Genomic DNA, 13531 nt, shown 5'->3' with positions numbered 1-13531 from the left:
ACTTCCTGTTTGTCTGATGTTCTTTACAGCCTGTCTTACCTTGGGCATTGGTGAGCTTGAGCGCGTTTGGACTAGGATTTAAAACCACATGTGTGAGCTCACCAGAAAAGATCACCTGTATGTGCCAATCATCTGCAACCAAGGAATTCCCTTCCCAGCAAGTATACATGCCCCTTGTATGCGTGCGGCTGTGGGAATGCTCTGGCTGCAGATTATTGGCCCGCACAGGTGACATTTTCCTCACTGGCTTCTCATGTGCCCTCTGGAATGTCTAACAAGCTCAACTCTACCATTTTTATGTTTATTAAACTCAGCAGCTACAAAAAAAGTGTAGCTACTGACTTTTAATAAACACACACTTACCTGTCCCACGATCCAGCAATGCGGCCGCCCAAACCCTCAGCTCTCTCAGTTGCCATATTGCATGTGAGGGCACCCGGTTATGACAACTTGCGGCTTCAAAGCCAGGTGTGTGCTGTGCCACGCCTCAATGGCCAGGCAATCTTCTGGGATCTGTGGGGTGTCCCAGAAAATAGCAAGGAGGGGGGTTGGGGAGACCTAGGCGGCTGGAGTGGAAGTGGGAGCAGGTACCTGTCAAAACTAGGTACCTGCTTCCCCCCCACCGCCCCAAAAAATGACATGCCAAATGTGGCATAGAAAGGGGTAAGGAGTGCTTAAAGCAGAACTTCCAATTTTGGGTGGAACTATACGGTCACCTTTTATTTTGTAAAGTGCTCTGCAAACTGTTGGGAGAAATGGATAATATTAAGATAGGCCTGGTATTCTACGATTTTAGGCCATTAACCACTTGCCGACCGCTTACTAATATCTATCTATCTAACACACACACACACACACACACACACACACACACATATATATATAATATAATATAGATACATATAGTGGCAGCTAGGGGGCGAGCGCGCGCCGCCCCCGTCCCTGATTGTCAGCAGGGAAGCCGATGCCTGTGTCAGGCGGCTCTGATTGCCGCCTGACACCCGCGATCATTCCCCGCTGAGAGAGGACGACGGTTGGCTGTTGTAAACACAGCCGACTGTTCTTCTCCATGGAATGGTCATAGAGCCCATGTGATCCTTCTATATAGGATGACAAGTCTCTATGGTCATTTCAGAAGCCATGCGCCCCCCACAGTTAGAATCACTCCCCTAGGCTCACATTGATCACCCACAGGGTTAACCCCTTCCCTGCCAGTGTCATTATTACAGTAACAGTGCATATTTTTAGCACTGATTATTGTAGTAATGTCACCGATATCCCAAAAGTGTCAAAAATGTCAGTTAGGGGTCCGATCTGTCCGCCGCAATGTCGCAGTCCCGTAAAAAAATGGATTTTTGTAAGATCTTACCGTAAAATCCTTTTCTCTTAAGCTCATTGACAGACGTAGTCTTCTTGATTCTCAAGAGCTGGGTTATGTTGTCTCCGCAGGAGTAGGACTAGGCAGAAAGACAAAACGTTCTGGCTCCACCTTAGGGGCAGTCCCTGAGGGTATATCCTCCCTCTCTCTGCTACAGGGAATCAGTTCTGTTCTAAAGCAGTAACAGAGAATTTAACCCAACCCAACTCAATGATAGAGGGGCGGGTACTACGTCTGTCAATGAGCTTAAGAGAAAAGGATTTTACGGTAAGATCTTACAAAAATCCATTTTTCTCTATCGCTCATTGACAGACGTAGTCTTCTTGATTCTCAAGAGCTGGGACATCCAGAAGCAGTGCCACAAAATGAGGGGTGGGATTGACAGAATCAAAATCCAATCTAGAAGGCCCAACCGGAGCCAACCAGAAGTATCAAAGGACTCATCGAGTAAACAGATGAGACCTACCCCACAAATCCTCGAGGTAGACCAACAGTCTCCTCAAACAGTGGCCTGCAGGAACCTTGCGGCCAGAAGAGGCATCTGACGATGCCATCACATAAACCTTATACAATATTGTAAAGGTATGAACCGACTACTAAACAGTCGCCTTGAAAACCTGAACCACTGACGCCTGATGGCGGAAGGTCCAGGAAACTCTAAGCGCCCGAGTAGAATGCGCCTTAACAGGGAACGGGGGATCCCGACCCTTAGATAAAATAAGCCTATACCACCGTCTGTCTGATCCATCTAAAGATGGTCGCAGCAGAACAGGCAACCCCTTCTTAGGGCCATCCGTGATCACAAACAGTGAATCCGTCTTACAAATTGAATCCGTAGTATTCAAGTATATCCTGATCGCCCGAACTACATCCAAGGAATGCCATGCAAATTCTCGAGGATGATTGGGCTAAGGACATAGGAAGGACAATACACTGTCCTTATTCAATGAAACTTTGAAACCACCTTAGAAGGAAGGATGGATTCGGATGAAGAACAACCTTATCCCTATGAACCACCAGATCTGGGGAACAACAGGATAATGCAGCCAGTTCTGACACCCTGCGTGCAGAAGTGATAGCCACCAAGAAGACCACCTTCTGGGATAAAGTAAGCAAGGGAATCTCCCTGATATTTTCAAAGGGAGGTGTCTGAAGAACCGACAGCACCAAATTAAGATCCCAGGATGGTAACGGCGCGTGCACTGGCAGAGCCAGGTGTCGCACCCCCTGGATGAAATTCCGCACCAAGGAATGAGTAGACAAAAGCTTCTGAAAGAAGATAGCAAATGCTGAAACCAGACCCTTGATAACACTCAAGGCCAGCTTCTGCTCAACTCCCTGTTGCAGAAAGCCAATATTCGGACTACCGAATAAAGATGTAGATGGAACCCAAGGGATTCACACCACACAATATAAGACTTCCATGTACGATGATAATCTTTCTGGAAGTCGCTTTCCTTGTTTTAACTAGAGTAGGAATAACTGAAGCTGACAATCCCTTGTCCTTCAGCACCTGGGTCTCAATAACCAGGCCGTTTAAAACCAGCGATCGTAAAGCAGGATGGAAGATCGGTCCATGAGACAGTAGATCCTCCCTGAGAGGAAGTCTCCACGGGACGTCCGCCATCAGTCTGACCAAGTCGGCGTAACAAGCTCGACGAGGCCAGTCCGGAGCTGCCAGGATTACTGGAATTCCTTCCTCCTCTATCCTGCGAAGAAGTCTTGGCAGTAACCCAAGAGGAGGGAAGGCATACATTAGCTGGTATTACCCCCATGGGGCGATCAGTGCGTCTGCGGTTTCTGCTAGAGGATCGCGGGAGCGAGCCACGAATCTCTGAACTTTCCTGTTGAATCGAGATGCCAACAGATCCATATCCGGGGTGCCCCATCGTAGGCACAACTGGTGGAAAACGTCTGGATGGAGGGACCATTCCAGAGTCTGACGGCTGAGATAATCTGCCTGCCAATTCTCCACCCCCGGAATGAACACCGCAGAGATTGCTGGAACAAATCGTTCCGCCCAGCGAAGAATGCAAGCCACTTCTTTGGCCGCTCGGACACTCTTGGTGCCCCCCTGGTGATTGACATAAGCCACGGCCGTGGCGTTGTCCGACTGGATCCGAACCGGGCTGCCCTGGAGCTGCTCGGTCCAGTGAATCAGACAAAGTCTGATCGCTCTCAGTTCCAATACATTTATCGGTAACCTGGATTCTTCCGGGGACCAAAGTCCCTGGACAGATAACTGACCGAGAATTCCTCCCCATCCGGATAGACTGGCATCCGTGGTCACTGTCGTCCAATATATTGGCAGAAATGACTTTCCCTGGGACCGAAGCCACCAGACCAGAGACTCTCTGGTCTGTTTGCTCAATCGGATCTGATTGTCCAGGGATTCCGGATTCCGATTCCATCTGAGAAGAATCTCTTGCTGAAGAATTCGGGTATGGGACTGGGCAAATGGGACTGCTTCGAAGGAAGCCACCATCAACCCCAGAACCCTCATGCAAGTCCGAAGGGAAGACCAGCTGTTGGATAGTAACAACTGGACTGCTGATTGAATCTTTCGGAGTTTCCCTACCGGAAGAAAAAAACTCTTGTCCTGACTGTGTCTAGAATTAGACCCAGATATTCGAGCCTTTGGGTGGGAACCAGAAATGACTTTTGCTGGTTCACCAGCCACCCGAATTCCTGTAAAGAAATCATAGTAATTTCTATGTTTTGTAGCAAGGTCTGAGGAGACTCTGCATGAAGCAGAAGATCGTCTAGGTAACCTAGAATCGATATGCCTCTTTGGCGCAGAAGTGCCAACATTGGGGCCAACACCTTCGTGAAGACCCGCGGAGCCGTGGCGAGACCGAAAGGTAACGCCACAAACTGATAGTGGTTCTCTTCTATGGAAAAGCGTAGAAACCGCTGATGTCCTGCGAAAATGGGAATGTGAAGATATGCGTCCTAGATGTCTATGGACGCTAGGACATCCCCTGGATGCAGAAAGGCTGCTACTGTGCGAATGGACTCCATTCTGAATCTTCTTATGTTGACAAAAGAATTGAGTGCCCTTAAGTCCAGAATTGGACGCACTTTGCCCTCTTTCCTGGGTATTGTAAATAGGTTTGAATAAAACCCTTGAAACCGTTCTGTCCAAGGAACGTGGACTACCACTCCCTGTTGTAGTAAATCTGTGACTGCTCTCCGCAGATCGTCTAAACGATCCGGGGATAGTCGGCTATTGGAAGGGAAGAATCGCGCCGGTGGGAGAGATCGAAACTCGATCTTGTACCCTGACCTTATGACTTCGCAAACCCATCTGTCCGGGATTCTGGAAAGCCATGGATCCGGGAACCGGCGAAGACGTCCCCCCACCCCAGTTATGGGTGGGGGCGCACCTTCAGGCTTTGGACGGTTTATCTTCAGGTCTAGAGGGGGCGGGCTTTTGCTTGCCCGACCAACGACCCCTGACGCCTCCTGCAGGAGCTTTGGAGGACTTAATTTTTTCACCCGCGGGACGAAAAAACCTCTTGTGAGCAGAAAAAGAAGGCCCTCGTCTTAGACGAGTTCCTTTACCTATAAAATTTTGCGGTAAAAAGGTGCTCTTTCCACCCGTGAGATCCTTAATGATCTCATCTAAGTTGGCTCCAAATAGACGCTCTCCTAAAAAAGGGGATATTAGCCAATGCTTTTTTGGAACCTTGGTCGGCTAACCAACCTTTTAGCCACAGTGTACGCCTGAGAACCACCGCTGAGACAGATGCTCGCGCCAATAATGAAGTGGCGTCTAACGCCGCATCACACACAAACTGTAACCCCTGTATCATTTGTTCCAACGAATCTGATACCGCCTGAGGGACCTCTTCTAGGTCCCGGCGTAACCACTTGGTCCATACAGTTACAGCCTGCGAAACCAGACCAATAGCAATTATTGGTCTGAAAGCTGATCCAATCAAGGTAAACATGGTGCGAGACATAGCTTCTATCTTGCGATCCACTGGATCTTTAAAAGACGGAGCGTCTTCTAGAGGAATAACAGTGGCTTTATTCAATCTAGCAATTGGTGAATCCACCACAGGTGGTTCTGTCCATTTCTTAATGAGGGTTTCCTCAAACGGATAACGCCTGTTAATGCGTTTAGAAATAGTAGAAATGCGTTTTGGCAGACTCCATTCTTCTTTGATTGGATTGCCAAAACATTTGGGCAATGGAAAAACCTTCGCCACTTTGATGCGTTTTTTAGTCCCAAAAGGGATTTCAGTTTCAGCTATTTCTGACGGAATACCCTGTAATCTTAAGGTTTCTTGAACAGATACAATGAGTGCGTTTACCAACGCTTCCTCTCTGGCTATGGCTGATGCCGAAACATCCTCCTCACTGTCTGAAAAGACAGTACACGAGACACCAATACCAGATGAAGTACCTGCAACTGCAGAAATAGACTCAGAGTCTGAATCCGAGGTTTCAGATAATAAGGGGTTAGGCGGGGGTCGCTTACTTGCGCCCTGTCCCTGACAAGCCACTTCCACCCGGGACACAAAAGTTTCCATAATAGCGGACAATGATTCAATTGTCAGTGGGGTGCTGGAGGATCCCGCAGACCCCTCGAGGGGATCCGGAGGAGATACATGAGTGGCAGGGTCCATGTTAATTCAGGACACCTTTGCCAGAAAACACAAAAAAACTTTTTTTTTTTTTTTTTTTAATGTGTCTCCCCCTAGCGCAATAGCGCCCCTCAGAGTACCTGCTTCTCGATCCCACAGAGAGAGAGAGAGACCCCCAAGGCTCACCAACCGATGCAGTGAAGTTTCCAACCAACTGCAGTCAGCGTCTGTCTTTTACAGACTGGAAGGAGCTGTTGCTTTTTCCCGGGTAGAAGGACGTGGCTCCGCCCCCTGTGTACGCCTTCCGGCGTTCCCAGCTCTCCACGAGGTAGCTGGGCTCATGAAACATGGCCGCCCCCATACAGGAGACATTAGACTCCAAAAACATGGCGGCCGGCGTGACCTGAGGACATGCATGCACCTGGTCTACGGCAAAATGGCGGCAGACCGCCGAAATAGTTTTTCCCAGCACATCCACCTGCATCTCTGCTGAGTGGCGATTGATTGATCTACAGGAGATACACTACAAATAAGGTAGGATTATACCTCCTATCTCGTAGGCCGGCTGGGGTGACCACTAGTGTCGCCCAGTCCGGCGTTTTTGCTTGAAGATCTCACAGGAAAAACACTGGAGAAAAAACTACTTAAAAAATATTTCTTCTAAAGAAAAAATCTTGCCAGGACCAAAAAGATCCCAGCAAGGAACTTAGGTCCTTACTCCTGACTAGACAGAAAAAAACTGATTCCCTGTAGCAGAGAGAGGGAGGATATACCCTCAGGGACTGCCCCTAAGGTGGAGCCAGAACGTTTTGTCTTTCTGCCTAGTCCTACTCCTGCGGAGACAACATAACCCAGCTCTTGAGAATCAAGAAGACTACGTCTGTCAATGAGCGATAGAGAAAAATAAATTAAAAAAAAAAATAAATAAATTCGCAGATCGCTGCCATTACTGGTTAAATAAAATAAAATAAAAAAAACTGACAAATCTTTCCCGTTGTTAGGAGACGTGATAAATTTTGCGCAAACAAATCAAAATACGTTTATTGCGATTTTTTTTGCCAAAGATATGTAGCAGAAAACAAATTGGCCTAAAATGTTAAAAAAATTTTGATTTTTCAATTTTTTTTTTTTAAGAATGTCATAGAATGTGAAAAATATATATTTTTTATTTGAAAATTGCTGCACTTTTTTTGTGCAGCCAAAAAAAAAAAAAAAAAAAAAAAAAAAAAAAAAAAAAAAAAAAAAAAAAAAAAAAAAAAAATCGCACAGGTGATCAAATACCACCAAAAGAAAGCTCTATTTGTGGAAACAAAAGGACGTCCATTTTATATGGGTACAGCACAGCACGCGCAATTGTCCCTTAAAGTAACGCAATGCCGAATTGCAAAATAGGGCCTGGTCATTAAGGGGGCAAATCCTTCCGGTCTTAAAGAGGTTGTAAACCCATATATATTTTTTTTTTTTTTTGCAACCTGAAAGAAACGCATAATGAGCTAGTATGCATACTAGCTCATTATGAAATACTTACCTTAGAACGAGCCCCCGCCTTGCCGCCCGCTTACCTGTATGACGGGCGACATGTCCAGTCGCCCGTCTTCCGGGATCGCGGCATTCGGCCATCTGATTGGCCGGAGCCACGGTGACGTCACTCCCGCGGGAGCCGACGGTCGCGGCACAGGGCTCTGAAGGAACGGTACCAGCGGCCGTTCCTTCAGAGCGCATGCGCCAGTGACGTCACTGGCTGCATGTAAGGTAAATATCTCCTAAACGGTTTTAAGTGTAGGAGATATTTACAGTACCTATAGGTAAGCCTTATCATAGGCTTACCTATAGGTAAAAGTGGCAGAGGAGGGTTTACTTCCTCTTTAAAGTGGTTAACCGCTAAAAGACTGCAGGTCATTTTGTTAATTCATCCTACACAAAACTTGACGATTTAAAGTTGTAAGAGGCAAAATTAAATAATATCCTAAAGCTACAGACACTTGGAATTTGCTGCAATTATTAAAAAAAAAAAAAAAAAAAAAAAACAACCAAACATTTACCGACTGTCCAAGGATCCTCTCTGGCTATCCCGATCCTGTTTTTTGCCTTTGCCTCCAGACTTTCGCAGTCCCCTAAAGAAACAAAATTAGATTCATGAAATGGAGTTTAATGTAACCTCTGATCTTCGGGTCACATAATGCTGACCACTCTAATTGTAGGCAGCTGTAATCATGCATTTATCATCGGTTATATAATACTGAATATAAAAATGAGGACATTAATACAGGATTTGGAGACTTCATGTTGGTCACTGCAATCTTTAAGAGTTTTACAAACAATGTTTTTAAACCATTCTCAAAGGGGATAGCCGTTCATGGAGAACTTACATTTTAGGTGACTTGTCTGTATGAAACCAGGTTGCTCTTAAATTATTCCTTATATTCCCCATTTATAGATCACCAAAATCAAAAAGACTTGCATAACATGCTTTACATTACACAATTCACTTCCAGTCCTTGCACCAGTGGTACTTAAAGCAACTTAAAACCCAAATGCTAAAATCTCACATACGCTCTAACACGTAAATGTAATCTCGAAAGTTGTGCTTTAGATCTGGTTCACACTATAACCCGCACATGAATCATACAGGAATCGCAACACATTCGTGTTCAATTCAGTGTGGTGCGATGTGCAGACATGTTTTTGGAGCCGCACCACAACCACATTTCACGGCCGTTTTGTACCATGTGATCTGGTGCAGGGCAACCCGTAGAGTGTTTGATCTTTTTGGGGTGTCATTAACCACTTAAGCCCCCGCGCCGGCTGGGTGCTCGGGGCTCCCTGTGGGTTGGGAGCCCCGAGCAAAGTCGCGGAAGGCGGCGGGGGGGGGGGGGGGATCGAACGGCTCCCGAGCCGCATCGGTTGTTACAGACGGAAAGCCGACCGTCGGCTGTTAATCACGGTACCGGGATGGTGCCTCTAGCTAGAGGCATCATCCCAGTATACCCCTGAAAAGTCTGCCGACGTAGATCTACGTCAGTTTGCGATAAGTGGTTAACTTTGTATTGACACCCGCAGCAGATCGCAAACAGTGTGATTGCAATGCGGTGTGGGAAAGGTGCAGGGATCGCTGCATTTCCCGGAGGTCTGTGAACCTAGGCTTAATCCTATCCTCCTCCTTGGCCGCTCCAGATGATGTCGATGTGATGAAACGCTTGGAGCAGAGAATACAGCGTCACACATCACATCCGGTTAAGGGGACTCTGACCGTGGAACGCTGAAGTGTCCCGCGTCCTCCAACTGATGGTGAAATACTGTTAGTTTATCTGCACTTGTCTTACAAATATACAGAACGTACTACACTATGGGGCATTGTCTACTTCCATTTTGAGTCTGCCAGACCCAGTGGATCCTCAGAAGGGGACTCGCAGCCGTAGCAGCCAAAGATAGCCCGGACATCCAGGACCCAGTGGAACAAACTTTGTACAAAAAGCTAGCACCCCTGTTGCAAAGGGACGTCTGTGGGGTGAGCGCGGTACCTATTGGGGGGCCACGGGTGATAGCACAACAGCACCTGCACGGGTACCTGGCTTGTTCCAACTACGGACCAATTGGCACACTGCACTGCCTTACACCAAGCACTATTCATATGTGTTTTTAACTGGCTAGCACCACAGCACTCATTGAATCACTATACCCCCATATACATAGGAGGTATCACCCAATACTGGTGGATAAGTATGTAGTAAATGTGATTTCCCTTTATCAGTGAGCACGAGTTATTTGTTCATTTTTTATTTTATGCATTTATAATTAAATTGTATTGAACACCACAGTATATGAGCACAAGTCAAAACCTTTATCAATTGCACAGCTGCACTTGCACTCAGCACTTTTAAACAGGGTACCATTAAATACCCAGAAAGTTTTTACTTAGCACAGTGCAGTCTATATGTTTATTTTCACTTCATATAATCAAATTACTGGATGGTATTTAGTATATGCACTAGGAATGTATTAGGACTGGTATAAACCATATGGCATATGGTTCTGACACACATATACACTATATATATATATATATATATATATATATATATATATATATTATATATTATATTATATAATATATAGTGCACTCTATTGAAAATTCCCCTTGAGCAGGTAGCGCCACATACCAACTTTTCTTTGCACTTATTTAATCCTCCTAAATCTGTTGCTTTAAATACTTGATAATCCTGCCATGAAATTCTCTTTCAGGTCCTTCTTGTTTATGGGGTGACAGCTGTCCCCCAAATATGCTCTTGTGTCACTATCACATGCGCCACTGCTTAAGACTACAAGCAGCTGTGCCAACACACATCCTGCAGGCACAGTCCACTATTATTACTCTGGAAATTTGACCACAGCAAGGATGAGGGCTGCTCTCCAGGATTTAGACTGGGAGGGAATATTGGCATCGATTAGCACAGAACAGAAATGGGAAATTCTCAAAAAGACTTTAAAGCAAACTCACTGCAAAGTATATTCCCATGGGTAATCAGTTTAAAAGGCTAAAAATAAAATCTATGTGGCTCACGGCCAAAGTTAAAAAAGCTATAAATAAAAAGAAGAGACCTTTTAAAAAAAAAATACAAAAATGAAGGAACACTATCGTTGTATAATTGTTACAAAGAACATAAACAGAATAGGTTAAAAGGAAGTCAAGGATGCAAACATTCAAAATGGACAGATTGCAAAAGATAGGACAAACCCCCAAAAATTCTTCAAATATATTAATAGTAAAAAGGTTAGGTCTGAGCATGTAGGCCCTTTACAAAATAATCAGGAGTGGGTGACTTGGGACAAAGAGAAGGCAAATTAAATACTTTCTTCAGCTCTGTGTATACAAAGGAGCATGGGGTAGCTCATGACCATAATGAGGATGGTATTGACAGCCCCAAATGATCCACAATGGCTCAACAGTGATATGGTCCAGAAATATTTAGACAGAATAAGGGTGGATAAAGCGCCTGGACCAGATGGCATCCACCCACGCACTCTAAGAATTGAGCGCTGCAATTTCAAAGCCTTTATTTCAAATTTTTAGGGAGTCGGTAAGGACTGGAATAATACCACTGGATTGGCGTAGGGCCAATGTGGTGCCTATATTTAAAAAGGGATCAAAGTCTTTGCCAAGTAACTATAGACCAGTTAGTTTAACTTCTATACAGGGAGTGCAGAATTATTAGGCAAATGAGTATTTTGACCACATCATCCTCTTTATGCATGTTGTCTTACTCCAAGCTGTATAGGCTCGAAAGCCTACTACCAATTAAGCATATTAGGTGATGTGCATCTCTGTAATGAGAAGGGGTGTGGTCTAATGACATCAACAGCCTATATCAGGTGTGCATAATTATTAGGCAACTTCCTTTCCTTGGGCAAAATGGGTCAAAAGAAGGACTTGACGGGCTCAGAAAAGTCAAAAATAGTGAGATATCTTGCAGAGGGATGCAGCACTCTTAAAATTGCAAAGCTTCTGAAGCGTGATCATCGAACAATCAAGCATTTCATTCAAAATAGTCAACAGGGTCGCAAGAAGCGTGTGGAAAAACCAAGGCGCAAATTAACAGCCCATGAACTGAGAAAAGTTAAGCGTGCAGCTGCCAAGATGCCACTTGCCACCAGTTTGGCCATATTTCAGAGCTGCAACATCACTGGAGTGCCCAAAAGCACAAGGTGTGCAATACTCAGACATGGCCAAGGTAAGAAAGGCTGAAAGACGACCACCACTGAACAAGACACACAAGCTGAAACGTCAAGACTGGGCCAAGAAATATCTCAAGACTGATTTTTCAAAGGTTTTATGGACTGATGAAATGAGAGTGAGTCTTGATGGGCCAGATGGATGGGCCCGTGGCTGGATTGGTAAAGGGCAGAGAGCTCCAGTCCGACTCAGACGCCAGCAAGGTGGAGGTGGAGTACTGGTTTGGGCTGGTATCAAAGATGAGCTTGTGGGGCCTTTTCGGGTTGAGGATGGAGTCAAGCTCAACTCCCAGTCCTACTGCCAGTTTCTGGAAGACACCTTCAAGCAGTGGTACAGGAAGAAGTCTGCATCCTTCAAGAAAAACATGATTTTCATGCAGGACAATGCTCCATCACACGCGTCCAAGTACTCCACAGCGTGGCTGGCAAGAAAGGGTATAAAAGAAGAAAAGCTAATTACATGGCCTCCTTGTTCACCTGATCTGAACCCCATTGAGAACCTGTGGTCCATCATCAAATGTGAGATTTACAAGGAGGGAAAATAGTACACCTCTCTGAACAGTGTCTGGGAGGCTGTGGTTGCTGCTGCACGCAATGTTGATGGTGAACAGATCAAAACACTGACAGAATCCATGGATGGCAGGCTTTTGAGTGTCCTTGCAAAGAAAGGTGGCTATATTGGTCACTGATTTGTTTTTGTTTTGTTTTTGAATGTCAGAAATGTATATTTGTGAATGTTGAGATGTTATATTGGTTTCACTAGTAAAAATAAATAATTGAAATGGGTATACTGTATATTTGATTTTTGTTAAGTTGCCTAATAATTATGCACAGTAATAGTCACCTGCACACACAGATATCCCCCTAAAATAGCTAAAACTAAAAACAAACTAAAAACTACTTCCAAAAATAGTCAGCTTTGATATGAATGAGTTTTTTGGGTTCATGGAGAACATGGTTGTTCAATAATAAAATTAATCCTCAAAAATACTCATTTGCCTAATAATTCTGTACTTCCTGTAGTCGGTAAGATACTGGAGAGTTTAATAAAAAAGACCACAGATGAGTTCTTGCTGGAAAAAAAATATTTTAAGCAACAGACAGCATAGATTCATTGTTATCATTAGTTGTCAAACAAAACTGATTTCTTTTTAGGAGGAGCTAAGTAAAACCTTGGACAGAAGGGTGGCTGTGGATGTAGTATACTTGGATTTTGCAAAAGCGTTTGACACCATTCCCCACACACAGCTAAATGTGTAAGGTAAAGTCTACCGGCTTCGAAAGATCCGTAAATGGATAGAAAAATTGCTAAAAAATAGAATTCAGAGAGTAGTTGTTAATGATTCTTACTCTGAATGGCCTAAGGTTATCAGTGGTGTACCCCAAGGGTCAGTGTTGGGACCCTTACTTTTTAATATCTTTATAAATGATATAGAGTCTGGGATTAAAAGTACCATTTCAAACTTTGCAGATGACACCAAGCTTTGCAGTGGAATAACTTCTTTACAGGATGTCTCCAACTTACAAGCTGACCTCAATGCACAGTTTCATAGGCCAACTATGTGGCAAATGAGGTTTAATGTTGCTAAATGTAAAGTTATGCACTTGGGGGGCTAAGAATATGCATGTATTATACATACTAGGCGGAGTAGAACTGAGGGAATCCATAGCGGAGGAGGATCTGGGTGTTCTGGTAGATCATAAGCTTAATAATCGCATGCAATGCCAAGCTGCGGTTTCCAAAGCAAGCAAAGTCCTTTCTTGTATTAACAGAGGCATGGACTCCAGAGAGAGAGATATATAATTTTGCCCCTGTACAAATTAGTAAGAC

At 44.7% G+C, this 13531-nt stretch overlaps 1 protein-coding gene across 5 annotated transcripts in view; it reads right to left on the bottom strand.

The window, feature by feature from the left end:
• The window catches only part of LOC309557535 (neurabin-1-like), a 224713-nt gene that overhangs the window by 42823 nt on the left and 168359 nt on the right, over positions 1–13531 (bottom strand). For all 5 annotated transcript variants that reach the window (XM_082260296.1, XM_082260292.1, XM_082260294.1 and 2 more), the window contains exon 15: positions 8013–8084. In XM_082260296.1, the coding sequence (XP_082116422.1) occupies positions 8013–8084 (72 nt within the window). The remainder of the gene's footprint in view (positions 1–8012; positions 8085–13531) is intronic.

The sequence above is a fragment of the Pelophylax lessonae genome, assembly GCF_965119305.1.
Source record: "Pelophylax lessonae genome assembly, chromosome: 6".
Taxonomy (NCBI): Eukaryota; Metazoa; Chordata; class Amphibia; order Anura; family Ranidae; genus Pelophylax; species Pelophylax lessonae.
The sequence above is the reverse complement of the archived record's forward strand: the minus strand, read 5'-3'. Positions and strand labels throughout refer to the sequence as shown.